This window comes from Passer domesticus, chromosome 7 (genome assembly GCF_036417665.1).
Source record: "Passer domesticus isolate bPasDom1 chromosome 7, bPasDom1.hap1, whole genome shotgun sequence".
Classification (NCBI taxonomy): Eukaryota; Metazoa; Chordata; class Aves; order Passeriformes; family Passeridae; genus Passer; species Passer domesticus.
In genome coordinates, this window is record NC_087480.1 from 2642966 (window position 1) to 2662555 (window position 19590).

General features: G+C 39.2%; 1 protein-coding gene across 4 annotated transcripts in view; it reads right to left on the minus strand.

Annotated features, from left to right (window-relative positions):
- The window catches only part of PCDH11X (protocadherin 11 X-linked), a 416794-nt gene that overhangs the window by 363551 nt on the left and 33653 nt on the right, over window positions 1-19590 (minus strand). For all 4 annotated transcript variants that reach the window (XM_064426477.1, XM_064426476.1, XM_064426478.1 and 1 more), the window contains exon 2: window positions 8552-9135. In XM_064426477.1, the coding sequence (XP_064282547.1) occupies window positions 8552-9091 (540 nt within the window). In that variant the 5' untranslated portion in view covers window positions 9092-9135. The remainder of the gene's footprint in view (window positions 1-8551; window positions 9136-19590) is intronic.

Here is a 19590-nt window from a genome sequence, read left to right on the forward strand (position 1 = left end):
TATCCTAAAAATTGTAAATTTTCCAATCTTCATTCCCCCCTAGATGGGATGAAAAGTGAGACTTAGAAAAGTGAACTGGACAAAAGAAAAAATCTTTTCCAACTAATATTCACCCTTTATTTTTTGTATCTCTACTTCAATATTTTGAAAATAGCAGAATTTTTTGATAACTTCATAAGTACATGTGAAAAAAAGACAGCTGTTGCTTAAAAACTTAAAATGTTTAATGATCTGAATAATATTAGGATCTGCTGGAAATCTAATTCAAGGTTTCTCATGACAGCCATCCAAAATACAAGCCATGCATTGATGCATCCATTACAAGAAGTAAAGAAAGAAGAAAAAAGTAATCCTTGCAAAGTTATTCTGAAACAAGAATTACAGTGGTTCCAAAGGACTTTTACAGTGCGTGCAGTAACTATTAGCTGATATTATTGACAAAGTTGTGATAATTGTTTTTCATTTGGTTGAAAAAATAATGTCTTTAAAATGTTCCTTGCCTGGATGGTGACAGCTATTGCTGACTTTTAACTACAAAAATTACCAGAAAAAGTTTAAATGCCTTTGGATGCCAGATGACCTGCATATCAAGCAGATGCACTAACACAATTTATAAATAAATGGTCTGAAATTCAGACACCTGAATTCTTTAAAGAGAAAATAAGGGCCACAGACAGGCATCTCTATTCACAGATAAAGATATTTAATATATAAAAATAATGGCCCATCACATGGCAATACTGTTTTGGCATTTGAAAGAGGCTCCTACCTATTTCTTTTGTGATGTACAAAAATATGACACCTTTAAAACCTGGTAGATTTTCAGACAGTAGGAAAAATTAAGGGTGCAGCATAATCTGTCCTGAGTGCACTTTTATTCCCTTCTGTAACTTCACATGGCATTGCATGTTTGCAGTCCCAGTATCACGCATCTATGCAAATCAGAGTATAATTTCATTTAGAAGGGGTATTTTACTGCTTTTCCTGGGGTTATCAATCGAGAGCATGATGGATCATATAATTAGCAATTTCTTACAAATTAAAACAATTGTTTCCTTGATGGCTGTTGGGAAAATATTCCTTTCTCTGTGCTGCCACACACACGGACTGTGTGAACAAATCCTGAGCCCTGTGTGCTCAGAAAGCATCCCCACATCTGAGCTAAAAGTGATCTGTCTGGACATGAGCACAAGATGATGCTCAGCTGAGACAGATGAAGGGAGCTCTGCGTTTGACAGACGGGTGCCTCGCAGCTCCAGTCCATCATCCTCTCCTCTCTGAAACATGCTAACTTATATATTATTGTTCCCTGACAGCTCGTGTGAAAATCAGAGCCTGGCATGCAGAAAGAGACACCAACTTGTCCCTCACCCTAACTCCCTGAACTTGCTGTGCCTGAAGCAAGACTTTCTCCTGCAGTCCTCCCTGAATCCCCAAAGGGACGTCAGGATAACGGGAGCTGACAGTTTTACAGCAATAGTGCCATAAACCACCCTAAAGGAGCCTTGTATCAACCAACAAGAGGCAATTACCTTGACTCCTGACTCACCACCACCAGTCAGGAGCAGGGTTTTATCTCCTCGCTGACACCAAGCCACAGCTGCAGGAATGCAAATCAGTTTTCCCTTTTAAAGCTCAGACCCAGTGACTTTTTCAAAATAATGTGCACAGATGACCACTTGTCTGTCCAGACCTCTCTAGACAAGTCACCACTGAGCAGTATTTTTATTTTAGCACAAAATCTTCTCTAAAGAATCATATACTTTGGTATTTTGGATTGCAAGAAAAAGGAGCAAATGGAGTGGAGGATTTGGAAGAAGATGGATTTTCAGCTACAGCATAAAGTAATTAAAACAGACTTATTTTGCAAAGGTGATGTAAATATTTCAGATGGTAATTAAGCACATCTCAGGGGAAATGCAGGCAGGAAGAACCATCCACATGAAAAAAAACTGGAGATGTGTTAATTTTAACCAAAAGACTGAACTTCTATCAGCAAATGAAAAAGAAAAAGATGTTTTGGGTCTGACCTATTCCCCTACTGTGGATTTAGGACAAAAGTACTCAGCACCACTCAAAAGACAGCCTGTCTGTCCAAAAAAAGCCTCTCTTTTAAAGGGCAGCTAAAAATTACCTTAGAAAGACAACATGTCCAGCTCTCCCTATTTATTAAATTACCAGCACTAGAGAGTGACCTTAGAGCTTGACTGGAGCTCAACTCCAAAGCAAAAAAACTTCCTAAACCTATTTTCGAGTCCTCTAAATCCATAAGCTTCACTTTCTATGCCGGCACACAAAATGGGAAAGAAAAAACAGTACTGACCCCCAAAAGTCTGCAGTTTAATCCTCCTGGGAGATCCCAGTGAGGGTGGGAGTGAGCCTGGGCTGCAAATTGTGCTGAGAGCCCCCAGAGCCACAGGGGGCTGGGGTGGGAAGGGACCTCTGGAGATCATCTGGTCCTGCCCCTCTGCCAAAGCAGCTGCACATCATCACACCCAGGTGGGGTTTCACTTTTTCCCGGGGATTGTGAAGTAAGAAAAACAAACCATCCTCTCTCCAAGCAGAAACTCAAAATTTTAGTCTAAGCTACGTGACAGCAAAAAGGAAAAGAAACCCATAATAATTGAAAAAAAAAAACAACCCTCAAATGCTTTTTAACATGCATCTTATTTTTACCTTGTCTGTAAGCACTGTCAGATCCAGGATCTAGCTTTACATAATTTCTCAGTTTTAGGCACCTAAGTACTATTGTTACCTGTACCATCAATATGAGTGTAATTTCATTTTTGTGGCAATTAGTTTTAAAATATCGCTGAACAACTAATGTTTCATGAATGAGAAGAGAGAAATACTGAAAAGATCTTGTTCTTGTCTATGAGAAAGTCAAGAAATCTCCTATCTGAATAATGCATTTTCCTGATTATATACGTCTGTAAAACAAAAATTCTCAGAATCTTGAATAGCCATCATCCTATCAGCCATATTTCCCTTACACAAATGCTAGAAAGGGTTGGCAATAAAAAAAGAAATCAGAAAGTGCAAGAATATTTTGTTCATAGAGGATTACAACAAATTCACAAATTATTTTTGATTCGTAGAAAAAGAAAGAAAAATTAAGTTGAAATTCCTTATTTGTATTAGTGTTTAACTACAATGTTCATTAAGAGCTGGCAATATTAATAAATATCTGTTTACAAGCAGAAAAAAAATCTCTGTGTTGGCAGATTTTTCACAGACTGCAGATGTTGGCAGTAAGGACCCCAGGCTTCCTGTGACCTCCTGGAAGGGCCACTAAAGCTCTGCCCTGCCCTGTCCTGCTGAAACCCTGCCAGAGAATCACCCAGGTCAGTTTAATCCACGTTAATTCCAGTGTGCCAAGCTGTGGGACGTGGTTTGGGAGTGCTCTCAAAGGGAGGATGGCTGCTTTGGCTCCCTCTGGGTGGAAAAGGACAGGAATGAGAGTCCCAGCAGCTCCTGTTTGGGACAGTGAGGTTCATCTGGTGAGCACCTGTGATAACAAAATCAGTTTGTGCTCTAAGTTTGCAGGGACATTAACCATTCTGTCTTGTTTTTTCTCTGCACTGAACCCCACAAACAGACCAGGGGAAGGTTGTTGGCCTCCTCCACTGTTACAGCTTTTGACTTTCACGTTTGTATCCCTGCTTACCACAGGATTATCAGCAAAGATTTCATTAATGTGACTTTCTGATACACATTCAACTACAAATCTAGTCTCAGTCTATAATTCTAACTGCCCTCCTAGATTTATTTCTACATAAAACACATCTTCCACTCTTGATCTTGACAGTGATATGAGTTACTTGATCCAAGACTGCTGCGAGGCTCAGAAATAACCAGTTGCAAACATGAAATATGATGCTTGAAGTATGATGAAGGACTGTGATTTCCATCTTCCATGGGTCATGGAATTGACAAACTGTATCAAAAAAAGGGGATATCTTCTATTGAAAGGCATCACAAAGATGATCTAGAGCAGCGAGATGAAACTCTGCTCATCAGAGGCAAGGCTGACGTGGTGTGAGACCGAGCAGGAATCTATTTTGTCAGACTACAGAGGTATGAACTGACAGCTACAAAGAGATTATCATATTATCCTAGAAGGGATGCACCAGCTGCTTCTGATAGGTAAATACAGCAAAATTACTGTAACAGGTAACAGTAATGGAACAGCAACACCAATCTAATTTCCCCCAAACTGCAAAGGATTAAAGGAAGAAAATATTAGCACACAGGATCAGTTCACAGAAGAAAATGCTCAGTTCCTGCTGCACCTCTGCAACTTCTAATGTACATGTACTTCTTGCTGACAAGAAGTGCTAAGCAATCAATTAATAAAAATATTATTTAAAACATGCCCTTGTGTGAGTTCGTTTCTATTCAAAACCTGTTCTGAACCAGCTTGCCTTTTTAACATTTAAGAGAACAAAGAAATGTTTCACACTAAAATCTTTGCAGTCAAAGCAGAGGCCTGTGACACCTATAAATATGAAGTGTATTAATCAGGTAATACTAAATATCAGCTTGCCTTGAGCTCAGCTGTAAGTGGGCTGGAACAGTGTAATCAACACCAGCAAGCAGGTATTTCTGGCACCGTGGTGGCACTGCCTGACACAATGCACATTTTGTGTCAGTCTGTAAACAATGGGACTGCCCTGAAGGGGTGAACAAAGCCCTGGAGGCTGGGCTGCCCCCTGGGTTAAAGCAGAACATTAGGATTTGTGGATTCATCCCCAATCAGAAATCACTGTTTGTTAAGGTTTCAATGCACAATTTGCTCTTGCATCCCACTGTTTTTATGAAAGCTTCTATTTATGAATGCCCAGCTCTTTTCCCCTATCATTTCCCATTTCTACATTTATTGTAGTTATCTCAGCTGAGACAAAAATGGTTGGGTTTCCACCTGGCCAATTATTCCTTGTCTTAGCTGCACCTACCAGCTCCCACCATCAGTGTTGTGCCATCCTCTTCCCCAGTCCAGCTATTTCTCATTCTAAATGAATTTTCTTCTATTGTTAAATAATATCTAAGTTCTCCCTCCTCCCCTGGTTCACAGCAAACACTGTTTATCATGTGAAACCTTAATGTCACTCCCTCTATGGTCACCTTGGGGCATCTCAGCAGAGAAACACAATCTTTTATAATGCCATGCACAGCAGCTTTGGGAGCAGCAAGAAGCTCTGCGTGACTGTCTCCTCTCTTCTATTAACAGTAAAACTGTTGCCTTTTTAGAGTTTATGTGTTTCAAACAGGGTCGAGAAAATCAGAGCCACAGAAAGTTTTGAGGATGAGGTGCCATGAATCAGTTACACATAAAGAAGTTATTTGCTATTCAGGTGCATCTTGATAAAATGCAGGCAGGCAAAAAATGAGTGTTAATCAGTGTGGTAATTAAAGCTCTGTCTTGTTTTAAATAAATCAAATCCTGCTTTACAAAGCTTCCACTGAATCTAAAATACAAGAATATATTTCTTTACAAAGTTTCATTTTCTACTGTTCTAAGGAGTTTTAATGAGAGGAAGGATATTTAAAAAAATCCATTTAGTTTAAAGACTTTATCATTTCTAATCCAGTTGGGAAAAGAAACCAAATGCAAAAATTATATTCAAACTTTTCCACACCCTGTGAGAGGGGCAGTAAGGTAAGTGTGACAAAGTGAGGAAATACTGTAAGATGAGACTGTTACCTTCCCAAGGAGCCACGGAGGTGCTGAAAACGTGTGACCTTAAAAATCACCTGGTTCCACTCCTGCCATGGCAGGGACACCTTCCACTGTCCCAGGTGCTCCCAGCCCCATCCAGCCTGGCCTGGGGCACTGCCAGGGACCCAGGGGCTTCTCTGGGCACCTGTGCCAGGGCCTCCCCTCCCTCACAGGGAAGGATTTCTTTCCAATATCCAATTTGAACCAACTTTCTGTCAGAACAAAGCCTTTCCCCCTGTCCTGTCTCTCCAGGCCTTGTCCAAAGTCCCTCTGGCAGCCCCTCCAGGTACTGAAAGGCTTCAGTAAGGTCACTCTGGGGCCTGCTCTTCTCCAGGCTGAAGAATCCCAATTCTTTCAGCTTTTCCTAATAGGAAAGCTTCTTAATCCCTCTAATTATCTTCCTGAACCTCCCCTGCAGTGGAGAATACTGACTGTATTTCCTGTCTGCTCATCAAAATCCTTTATTTCTATTGCTTTGGTTTGGTTTTTTGGTTTTTTTTTTTTTGCTTGTTTGTCTGTTTTGGGTTTTTTTAAATCCATTTTATGATTACTTTTGATATTAACATTCTGAAAATTACCAGTAAAATAACACCTGGAAATACTATTCCAAACGGTGTCTGGCTGTCAGAAACTTCTTTTCGGTTTTTACAGATCATTTCCAAGGTATGTGAAATTGCTGGCTCATTTAAAGGCAGTAGATCCATAACTCAAAAAATACCTGACCAACAGGCATTCAAGAGAAAAAATGCAATTAATTCTTTCAGAAGATCTGCCAACAGGGCTGTGATTTCACAAATTATTTTGTTTGCAGCACATGCAGCACAAGAGGTCAGAACTTTCAGTCTATACCAGCGTGTGCTCAACCTCACCACCTTCCTTCCCATTATGTGGCAAACAGACACTTGAATAATCATGTAACTCATTTTTTTTTCATTTTTCCCTAATTAAAAATTAAATAATGTACTTAAATTATTTACTATTATTAAGATATTTAATTATTTGCACATTTCTTGGTGAAAACCCTCTCATGCAGACCCTCTCACCTTGCCCAGCCAAGCCCTGTGCCCTGCCCTGCCTTGGGCAGAGCTGCAGGTTGGATTTCAGACGAGCTCCCACTCTGCTGATCTGCCACATTCTCTCCCTGAATGCACAGAGTGAGAATACCAAAATAATAAGCCAAAAATAAGCTCACAAAACAAGACTGTTATTGTGGTGATCTGAACTGCTGCTCATCAGGCCCAGGGACTCCTGATTTTGCCATTTTCTACAGTTTTCCTTTTCCTACAATAACAGCACTTTTGGATAACTCACATTTCTCCGTTCAGACTGGGTTTTATTTTGCTCCATTTTGTGTGCAACCCTGGTTTTTCATTATTTCCCACTCCTACTGTTATTTATTTAATATGCTGTTGCTCATTCCCCAAAATCTCATTGAATATGCCTCATAAAGAACACTCTGCCCTACTGGGTGCTTCTGCTTAGCTAGCTAAAAAACCCCAAACAAAACCCACACATGTGGATAACCTGCTCTCCAATAACCAAGGAAAAGTCTTAAAGAGCTTACTGCAAAAAATTCAGACATTATAGTATTTACTTGGAAAGTTTTAAGTTCCTTGGCTGCACTGAGAGCAGACAGACATGTGTGGGATCTTTTTTTTAAATTTTTTTTTTTTTTTGATAGCTAGCCAGAAATGCCCAGTGGGATGCATTTTCCTGAAAGAGATTTTTATGTCTTTGTCACTCCTTAGCACCCACACTGCCACAATTACTTCAGGCTCCAAGCAATTTAAAAGCGCTAAAAAAAGGCAGAGCTTTATTTTTATTAAATTGCTAGTAAGTACTGCTATCAGTGAATATCAGCATCCAGTCAGTCAAGCAATATATTGGATAATATAATCTATGTTCTTCTGGCAGTAAGGAGGGTCAGATTGGTTGCTGAGCAGCCAAACCACAAAACAATTCCTTATTCCAAAGCAAAGGAAGTGAGGGCAATCTCAGCTTCCCCCCAACATTTCTTGGTAAGTTTCTTTCCTGTTCTTAAGTTTGCTTCAGTAAACTCAAACAAAAGTGATCATTTATTTAGCAGTCACACACTCTTGTTTATATAAACATCGCATGTTTATATTTTTCTTCTGTCCCCTAATCCCAGTTCCCCTGTTAGTTGCTAGAAAGGATAAAAGAAGCAAGAATATGAAATATCTGCTCTTACAAGGCCCCTGGCACTGCTCTCCTTGCACTCATGCACATTTGGAGCTGCTCCTGCCCAGACATTACAAAGCTGCTCTGGCAAAGTGACTCCTTCCCTCTGGAGAAGCTCATGAATGCACAGGTGAGCATCACTTCAGCTTCTGGGCCAAGTTCTACTGCACAAGTCCAAGCTGTGCAAGAGAGGCACAAAAAAAGAATGTCTCCATAAAAATGGGAGGCATAACCCAGCACAAAACCCTTCTGCACTTGGCACTGTCACATCAGTGACATTCAGGACACGTTTTTGATGGCCCAGGAACACTGTCAGCCAAAGTGTACAAACACTTGAGTGCTGGTGCAGAGCACAAGGAGATGTGGATGGTTCCTCACTCTGTTACACAGTTACACATGCACATAAACAGCTTCCCACGGAGTGAGGATGAGATGCACCGGAACAAACTCAGGGCTACGGATTCACACTCTGACACGGACCCGCGCCGTCCCACAACTGCAGCTCACAGCTTTGGGTTTCTGTGACTGCGTGCAGCACACAGCTTTGGGCTCCTGACGGGTTGGTGAGGACTGGCAACACTTGTGGGAGGACAGCAACACAGACAGCAACAGAGAAGGATGAAAGAAACCCACCTTGAGGAGCTCATAATGCTGGATTCCGTTCACGCCGATGTCTGGGTCGATGGCAGACGGGACAGAGTAGCGGGAATTAATGGCCGTGTTCTCCGGGATAGAGATGTTAATAACTGTCGAAGGGAAAAGGGGGGCGTTGTCATTTATATCCTCGATCAGGAATCTGATCTTGACCAGCCTGAACACCTCGTCGGGCAGCACAGCCACCTCCACCTCGTAGAAGCAGCGGTTCTCGCTGAAGATGCCGGCGCACAGCTTCTCGCGGTCGATGCGGTTGGCAGCCGTGAAGATCTCCCCAGTGTTCTCCTCCACCCTCACCAGGGGCACGTCCCCGGTCTTGTAGACCAGCTTGAACTGCAGCGGGGAGGACAGGGGCACGTCAGGGTCCAGCGTTAGGTTGAGATCCTTGAGCAGATTGCCAATGAGGACATTTTCAGGCAGTTCTTCCCGCACGGTGTAATTCTTCTCCTGCGCGCCAGATTGGAACACGATGCAGGCCAACAGGACTGCCAAGAGGTAGGTTCCAGACAGCAAGTCCATCTCCAGAATGACTAATGAGTATCCGTGGAGAACGCCAGGAGCAGCTGGGAAAAGGGAAGGAAAATCCTTTTAAAGTCACAGAATATTGTGCTATAAAAGGAGCTAAAGGAGCTCCTTTCCTGCTACAACAACGTGAACTGTTTGGAAGCCTCATTAGTGAAGTCACATTTGACTCCATCCTTCCTAAATATGTATAAAATTTCTTGCAAAACTTTTTACTTGAAACTCTTAACTAAATACTGAGGTAAGAATTTTAGGGCTGGATCATATCAAATGAAGAAACAAGTACAGGAATCCCCTATTTCCAGCATGAGATTTTCCTTTGCTCCTTAGGAAAATGCCTTGCTTTGATCTCTCTGCCACATTGTCCTCATTTTTTTTCTGTTTCCTAAGAAAAAAGTAGGCAAGAAGTTTGCAAGCAACCATCTGCTGAGAGGCAGATCTTTTTATACCCCTTGCTTAGATATGGGAATAGAAGAACACTTGTCTTAATTCTCCCCCCAAGTTTTGCACTGACAAAATTATGTAATGTTTGCTAACAACAACAAAGAAATCTGGATATTTTTAATTCAGGAGCTTAAACTGGCAAGAAAATGCTATTATCTAAATGGAGTCTGGTGAACTTCAGCTAACAATGTGTGGAAATCTGTCTACTGAATTGCAAAAAAAAATTGTATAATTTTAAATTTGGTGATGCCTGTTCATAGTACTCTGGAACACCAATACCTTTAAAGGAAGACACAAACTTGTTGGAAAAATCTGTACTTTCCAACTGGTTTCTGAATAACAATATATTCTTGCCTTGAGGTTGTTAACAACCTTGAGAAAGATGGAAGTGGAATAGGAGGACTTAGAGGTACACACAGATATCTGTGTAGCTGCATACAGCCTTCAGCCAAGAATTTTTAAGAGATAAATCACTCTCTTGAGCTCCACGTATAGAATATTTGCCTAATCTTTACATAATTCTGCCATTCCAGAATTTAGGATCTGCTAGGATAGCATTTATCTAAAGTAAATGCTCAAGAGTTCCATGCAAAGTGATTTTTCTCGTAAATAAAATCTTATATTAGCATCTGTTTCAAATATACCTGTGCCAACACATCTACATTCTTTTTACTGCGCAGGTAAAAGTGTAATTCTGTTCCCTGTCTCTTCTCATTTTATTCTCCCTGCCATAGCACAGATTGATTTACTTCTGCAGATCAAGAAGAAATTCCTGGTGCCAGCAGTTGCCTCCACCTGGTAGTTACTGCCTTTCAGCAGTGCCACTTGCAGGGGAATTTAGACCAAAGCTTTGATTTTGCAGTGAAACGGGTTAGGAACAATTAATATTGCTGTTCCACTTAAGCACTGCTTTGGGTTGGAAGGCAGTGGCAGATACAGAACATTCCAGCTCCATCTGCAAGGGGCATCCCCACATCAGCATCATTAACTGGACAGCATTTTCTGGCTTTGTGTTTGTACAAAAGCAGAACATGATACCATTTTTGTGATTAGACATGAAATAAAAGTGCTGCAAGGCCCACTTAGGGAAAAGGCTTTGCTCCCTGAGTAATCCAGTGAAGCTGGAGGGGACTGCTGACAGGGGATGGCATTTCAGGAATTCCCAGATTTATCACTGGATTTCAGGGGTTCACAGCGCCCAAAGCAGCAGCAGCCAGGTACCCAGAGTGAAGCAATGGACCAGCAGCTTTTTATAAATCATTAAAACACCACATTCTAAATATGCAAATAAGGAAGTCTCCAGCAGCTCCTGATCATCTTTATGGTGACACCATGGTAGCAGTGTGAGCCCAGTGAATGACTTGGTGATAGTGTACAAGTGAATTAGTTTGGCTGCTATAATTTGATTTATTAACTTATTATAAAAATATATAAAAATAATATATAATTTATAATATATATTTTATAATATATAACATAAATATATTATGAATATCTATATCTAAATAATATAAATATATTTATAACTTATGGTTTGATTTATTAACTGCCTCTCTTTAAATCCAGCTCCAGCAATTGTCATCCCACTGAAGTAATTGCCCACACACATTTGCCATGCAGAGAGCCCTACTTTAGGAAAGCACATGTCTGTATCCATTATTAGTGAAATAAATGTATTTACATTTTTTCCTATGGGAAACACAAATAAAAATGTAGGGGTTACAGCAAAAAGTTGATATTTAAATGCTGCCCAAAAAAAAAAAAAAAAATTAGAATCTTGCAGGTTTTGTGCCTACTAGAAGGAACTATTTTGCCACTTCTTCATCTCTATTACAAATTAAAATGAAAAATAACACAACAGGGTTATAAAACCCTTCAAATCCTGATGTTTATAGAATAATATTTTAAATTTACATTTCTGAGGGGAAGAAATTAAAAAAAAAAACCAAAACCAAAAAAAAAAAAACCAAAAAAAAAAAAAAAACCACCAACCATAAATATAAACCAAATTCTAGCCTCTATCCCAAATTCTTCTATGGTCATACTGATGCAAGCATTGCTTATAAATGATAATGATATAAAAATATTGTATAAACAGGTTTATAAATCTTCCAAATAAATACTTTTTTTTCAAAGCAATATGAGGATGAGTACATAAATGCAACAGTCTAAAGAGTTCATCAACAATATTCCTGAATCAGTTCTGAAAGTTGAGATCATGCCAGAAGATACTTTATATTCAAGCTAAATTATAAGCCTTTAACCCCAGTTTCATCTGCAGAGGAGTTTCCAGGGATTATAAAATAACAACAGCAGGACTCAAAGAGTTTTGTGAGGAAAACTGCAGGGTGGAACTTGGCATTACATTCTTATGCATACTTTTATTCACTTTAAACCAAGTTTGAACCACTCAATTGAAATTCTTCTTGTGTCATAATAAAGAAAATACTTCAAAGCATGAAAAAACATCACAGCACACTTACAAACCACGTGAGATAAATGCTAACATGAATTTTGTGGTGACTTTTGCTGTCGCAGATTTTTCTGAGTGACTAAAGGGTAGAGACATGTAATAGACAGTGTTAGTTTAGCAGGAAAAAAACAACCAACAATGGTTTACAATGCCTGAACTTCTGTACAATACACTATTTTTAATTTTTTTTTTCATTCAAAATAATTCTAGCAACAGTTTTGAAGCTCTATTCCAGAGCTGTAGGCCTTTAAGGAGATAAAATCCCAAAGTGACACAAGTTTTCTGCTTGGATATGGACTAGAATGTCTTCTGTTGAGAGGAAAGTGTTGTTCTTCCAGAATCCTATTTATAAAGTCATAGCTGTACGTTGCCTGTCATTTGTGCCATAGCTCTGATAGGGATACTATGGCAACAGCAATGCACAGAGCAGGAGCAAGAGGCACTTCCCAGGCATTTATGGAATCAGAGTGTTCCAGCCTGGAACACTGGGCAAACACAGAGCACAGAGGGCTGAAGAGAGCAGCCCCAGCCTAAAGGAGCTTCCATGGGCTCCAGCACTCATGCTTTCAAGGTTAGAAAAAATAAATAAATAAATTAAGAACAAATCAAATTGTTTAACAGAAGGTAACATGGAGCTTGCCAAGCCATTTTCCCAGCTTTCAAGAGAATGCATTGCTGTCTGTGCTGCTGCCTTCCCAGCTAGGAAGGCAAATGGCCCAGATGGACAAGATGGAGGGGAGGAGGGGAAAAAGAAGTTTAAACTTGCTTTTCTTCATCTGGCTGTCTATGCACTCAAATACACCTGCTTTTTTGTCCAATACACCAAATATTAATGGTGTCATTTAAATATTAGCACTGTTCATTATCCTCTTCATTTAGCAGCTGTCAAATCATACCTTGAAAAGTAGAGAGAACGTAAAAGCTGTAACCACCTAATGGAGCAGGATGTGGAGGTAGAATCTAAATCTGTTCTTTAAACACAAGGCTCCATCTGGTCCCACCTGAGCCTTCACCTTATTACAGAACTTGTTATTTCTTCCTTAAGAGGATCTCAGAAAAGTTGTAAAGGGGGTAGAAGAGTTCAGGTGTCCACTTCAGGCTAGAAAAACAACACCATTTCTTGATACTTGGATTCAGATTTGAATTAGAGTAGAACAAACATGCTGTGGTGGTTTTGTAACTGCTATGTCAGGTTCAAAGAAAAAGGTATAATATTCTTAAAAATTAGGAATATTGAAGTCCAAAGCTACAACAATATCCAATTATTAAAATCATAGTAGAGAAGAAATCCTGAAAATATCACTCCCATTCTTATCTTTATATTCCTGAACCTATTTTAATTACTTGGACAAATTTAGCTAGCACACCACACTTTTTCAATATCATATCCTTTTCATTTGCTGCTAATCCACTGTGGGCTCCTTAAACAGGAGCATTTAAATCCCTGTATTAAAATGGTGTTTCTCAGAGCAAAAGATCCCCAGGACACAGCTCCAGCTGCCACTCAATCCCACGATTATTACGTTATTTCACTGAGGAGGCAGCTATTTGCAATTCTTGCACTTCGCTGGGGCTCCCTCCAAAGTGCCCACTGACAATCAGGCAGCCCTGCACAGGTTTTCAATCCTTGGACCATGCTGATGTGGATTCCAGCTTTAGCCCAAAGAGGGAAATTTTTGATGCTGCAATATTTAGTGTTTTGGGTTTGGCTGCTGGGTTGGGGTGTTTTTGGTTGCTGTAAACCCCTGGCCTGGCTGCACACAGTGACATCTCCCCTTTGCCACCACAGCCCAGGTGTCATCAGAGGAACTGGCTGGGTTTGAAGGGACTGGGTTTTGAAAAGGTGCAGAATTTACAGGTATTTTACAGGATTTGATGGCAATAAGAAACACCACAAAGCTGCTGCCTGACAGAAATCCCTCACTTTTTTTAAGGTACAAATGCCACCAACCAGCCTGAACTCACTGTCACTCTCCATGGTGTTTCAAACATAAATTATTTGCAGCCATCAATATTTATCCACAGGATCCACTCCCTACACAGGATATTTCATTATCATACTCAAAGAAAAAGACCTACCTCAAAGAGAAACAGACAATTTGTTATATTATCAGGGCTTTCAAATTCATTCCCTCATATGATTTTACTCTAAATCCACTGAGGGACTGATTCATTCTTTGATCTATTTTTTATGAGCGTGATGGTATTGACTTCAAGGAGGTTTCTTTAATTTGATTTTTCTTCAGTGATGAACAAAATGAAACTGGAAATTCTTATCACCAGGAGAAAACATCACCCCACACCCATTTAAGTCAACAAAAGAATTAAGTAAGTGAGAGGCACAGCTTGCTTACAGTTGTGTGCTCTCCTGATTCTATTTAAAAATAGAATATTTTTAGTTATTTTTATTATTTTTCCATCATGGGGAGTAAGAAATGCTCTTCATGAAATAAAAAGTGGATGACCAAAACACAGGTTCTTCAAGCCACGTGAAGAAGCAGCTAAAGTGTGGAAAACAAGCAACTGATAAATTCTTAGATAGAATTCTTTATTCTTGATAGTAATCTGCAACTAATAGGTAGAGTGTTGATTAAAACTTGTATGAAAATGCTGGAAACAGTGAGCAGAATTATAAATACACAACAGGCAGTGAGCATGCTGAACAAATTAAACTCAATCACATTGATATATGGCATAAGGAGTAATTTATTTTAATTGTTGCAAATTAATCCCCTTAAAGCTGAAGTCCTTTTTTTACTAGAAGAGTAAGTACAGTCCACATTTGGGAAAATGCATCTAGCAGCCACCCAGGAAATACTTTAAAAATATCCCATAACTTATTTCAGAGACCTGTGAGAATATGCAGTGTCAAATTTATTTATATAGCAGTGACACTAGGAAATGGTCCTGCTTTTAGCAGTGGAACACTTTTGCATTGGAGCTGCATAAAAGCTAAAGGTTGAGAACAGAAATCTTGGGAAAAAAGCTGAAGATCTCTCTAATGGCTATTTTCATTTTCTTAGAAAGAAATACTGGGATGCCTGAGCAAATAGAAAAAATTAAAAAAGAAAGTGTAAAAAACACCCAAAAAATCAAACCAAACCCAACACCGAACCCCCTACAAAACTGCAGACCATTACAACTCCAAAGTGAACACTCCATTGCTCTGCAAATTCAAATATATATTCACTATAACTCAATGGCTGACTGCTAAAAACATTACAAAAAATCAAGTTGTTAATGGTATGATTCATAATGTCATTTTCTTTGCATTCTATTTGTGTGTTTGTACTACATGAATACATTTTACCAATCAACTGGAAATTGCTCTGGTTTTGGTACTTGAAAATCTGTTCATGCTTCAAATCTGAAAATTAAATCTCTGCTGAAACAAACCACAGGAAAATCATCTATGAACCAGTGGCAAGAGAATATGGGGCCACAATAAGAAACTATGTGAAACCACGTGTGTGGCTGTTGGATGCACTCCAAAGTAAAACACATTTTTATTTGTTATAAAGTGGAAGTCAATCTGATTTCAGTCATTTGTGTCAAATCCTTTGGAATGGCAATTGTCGAGATCACCTGTTTCATACATAATGCATTTTGCTTCACTGCCTTGCTGCCAGTCAGTAATTTTCATTTCTCCCTGGTAAAATCCACATTGCAGAGTGTCTACTGAGCAGTTCCAGGGGCTGTGAATCAGAGCAGGGATGCTGTTCTATTGTTAATATTGTGTTATATTGTCCTGCTTACTCCAAACACAATTCTGCCAGGAGCCCAGGCACACACACAATTTATTCCATGAGTTCCAGAGGAGCAGGAATCAGTCACCTCCTTCCAACCCCTCCAGTTCCACACACAGAGCTGAGGAAACCACAGTAATTTACTTCTCAGTTAACCATTTGTGACAGCAGAGAGCACTGCTCCCAAAATGTCTAAAAAGAAACAAAAAAACCTAAATATATTGCTATTTTTCTTTTCTTTTTTTTTTTAAGACATTACTTGAAAGGAAAAAAAGTTATTTATATTCTGTAATTCTTGTAAATTCAGGATATCTGGAATTTTGCACCCAGTTCCTGGAGGAGAAAAAAGTTCTTCTGGGTGCCAAAATACACATATTGGGCTCCAAAAGGATAAACTTTGCTATTTTCATCAGTTTTTCTTTGCCTTAGCAGAATATATCCAAAAAACCCATCAGGTTTTTTTTATCCAGTAGCAGCCTAGCTGCTCATTTTCATACAGGATTTTTTGTTCTTAAATATATCTTGAATGCAAATTAGAATCAAACTATAAGGTTCTAGTCAAGAGTTTAAAATATCAAATACATCATAAATTACATATTTTATACCTTACATCTATCTCACCAATTAACAGCTTAATCACCATGTCTGCCCAAAGTGGTCACACGCCACATATGGATACCATACATGAGAAAACATCTTTATAAATCATTTACTCAACTCTGGAAGCTCCAAAAGTGCCATAAACTTGAGAACTAATTGCACATCTTGGAAAGAATTTTCTCATCATTTATGGATGGCCCTGAGCAGGGAAGCAATCACCAGATTTTTTAGCAAACTGGCCCTATCTAAACACACCACATGAATAAAACATGGCAGTGTGAAAAAAACCTCCTAAGAGAAGGTGATTGGAGAGGAAGCTTTTCCAAGGACAGAACAATATCGAAGTTTGGGTTTTAGATCAGTTTTTGTTATGTCAGGGTACAAACCAAAAGCAGATGATGGCAAAAGCCTCTACCCTTCCTGCCCTGGGGCAGGGTGGCTCTTCCCCTGTCATGCTCAGGGGATTCTCACTCCCTCCATGGCCCTCAGGCAGCTCCTAGGAAAAAACCATTTATTTTTTGTTCCATGAACACAAAGACAAATCATCATCCTTAGCCATGGAAGCCTTGTGCTGGGAATTGCTGCCTGCCAGTGGCAGCTCCTCAGCTGGTGGTCTGATAACAAATAACAATAAATACCGCTTTAAATAACAAAAATACTACTTTAATTTTATCATTTATTCACAAAAATGTGATGTCTTTTCCTCTGTTATCTCAAAAAAACAAAATGACACTGGAACATTCCACTGTTCTGGTGAAACAGCTCCCATCCTGACCGTTCCCCAAACTGCAGAGATGGCAAACACATGGATTGCTTCTCAAAGGGAATCCTGTGCCACAGAGAATTCTACACTGAAGTGATGCTGGAAAAGGGGACTGAAAATTAAATCATCCCATGGAGATGATGGAGCAGAGCTGTTTTGATTTAGGAGAAAGCAGCTACCTAAAACCAGTCAAACCACTTGTACAAAAAGTACTCAGCAAGAAGAGTCACAAAATTGGATAAAACAGAATTATAAGGGTACTTTAAAATGTGTTACAGCAATTTGATGTGCAGGGCCTGATTCTTTAAATTTTGTTTTACCTATATAGTAAATATGGTTTAAGAAGTGGAGGTTCTGGTCAACAATTAAATTGATTCAAACCCACTGAAACCACTGGAGTCTTCTTCAGCTTTTACAAAGTCTGCTGGAACTAAAGTTCTGGAAATAAAATTCCTTAACTTAAGTAAAAAGTTAAGTTGCCCACACACCTTAACAACAGACCTTTATTAAATATTTGCATAGACTGCTATGTGTCAGCATTAAATGCTTAATTTTAGATTGTATTACAAAGGTCAGGCCGTGCTCTTGAAGCCTGTCATGGTAAAGCTGTTGCTCAACAAGCCCAGAAAATCTGATTTTTAACATTATGCCCAGAGCCATAAAGTTCACAAAGACACTTCAGCTCCTTCCTAGACTGCACTCAAATAACAGGAAATGTGGTTTTTTGCATTTCTTTCCTGCCTCCTCACTGAATCCTGCCAACAATTAAGCTTCTGCAAGGTGGACAAAACATTTCTGGCTGGAAATCTGCATTGCCATTGACTTGGTGTGGCCAACTCACTGTCAGTGACCTCCAGACACAAGTGATGTGCAGGGACTCAGGGTTGCAACGGAGACCAGAGAGGTTTGGAATATTTGGGATGCTATTTCCCATCCATTCTCCTTCTTCTGACACAGAATAAACACGATAAACAGCTTCCAAAGGTATAACTGATAATGAGAGCAGTGTGCATGTGTGTGTCGGGGTCCTGGAGGTCACCATGCTCCTGGAGAAGCTTTTTAAAGCCCTACTGAAGCACATTTTCCCACCCAATATCATGGGGCCTTGATGCATTCTATCATCACTGGGACACTACACAGAACATTTTTTAAGAAAATCACATTTTAGTTCTTGAAACAAGAAATTGCATGAGGAGAAATTTAAAGGAGTAGTGTGAATGATGATTACAGTTTGAAATATATATCCTTCTTCCTCTCTTTTGTGTAAAAGTCATGTCCCTACTCCACAAACCCAAGTGAAAAAACTAATTTTGCTATAAAGGGAGTGACTTCTCCACTTGATAACTGCTTATGATTTAGCTGTAACTCAGAAAAAGGTACAAAAAATACCAAAAAATACAAACCAGTCTATTAGCTGAAAAAAAATTGCAACAGAGAATTTTTGAATGACATGAGGTTGTACAAAATCCTGTGTCATTTGTAAGTTTTATTGTGCTTCACATTTTGGTTTTACTTTTCCTGTTTCAAGAAACTAAAAACAACCGGAGATATTTTGGTTCTTTCTGGAAATTAAACATTTGTATTAGGGTTGTAATAGAAATGTCATGCAAATACAAGTGATAGACTGTTCCTTTACATCAGCTAATTATGCCTCCAAATCCAAGACCTGCCAAGAAAATTGGTGTTTTCCTTTCTATGCAGAGGTTGTTTTGAATCTCTTAAACAAGATCAACATAAGTGACACAAGGACATAATTATATGTTGTCTCACAAGATGGAAGAACAACAGTGACAAGATTAACTGCTCCATCAATTACTGGTATAAGGAGCAGAAATATTGATTTGTGATTAAATGAATAGAGAAAATAATAACATTTCAAATGTTTAACATCTGATGATGTGTCAGTCAGAAGTCCTGCTGATTTCCAGTAAAATAAAAGCTCAGAACTTACAAAAGTCACATCCTGTGTAGAAAAGAAAATTTGGTGTTCTGTTACCAAGATCTGTTAGGATCCCAGTTGTGTGGAATATAAGATATCTATTAAATCCACCACAGCAAAATTCCCTAAGACAAAGTTCTATTCAGGTACAGAAACTGGAAGTATTGAAGTGTTGTGGTGTTGAAAAGCAGAATTCCTATTGCAACTCCATGGTGCTGGTCCCATCTACACTGTAAAGTATTATAAGATATATTGATTTTTTCAAATATACCAGTACATAAAGAGTGTCTTAAAGCTTGCAGATCTATTTTCCTAATAAAATTCTGCCGTGTTTTATGTGATGCAGTACATCACACCCATTTTCTGATTTCCAGGCATGATGAATTCCTATAGGCAGTCTGACATCTCACAGTGATATTCCTCTATGCATCAGTAATTTGTTCCCTGCTTCTCCTACAAGCTGTAGTGACAGGAATTTGTGTGTGTGTGAGAGTGTGTATGTGCCACATATCACAGATTTTTTGTCTCTTT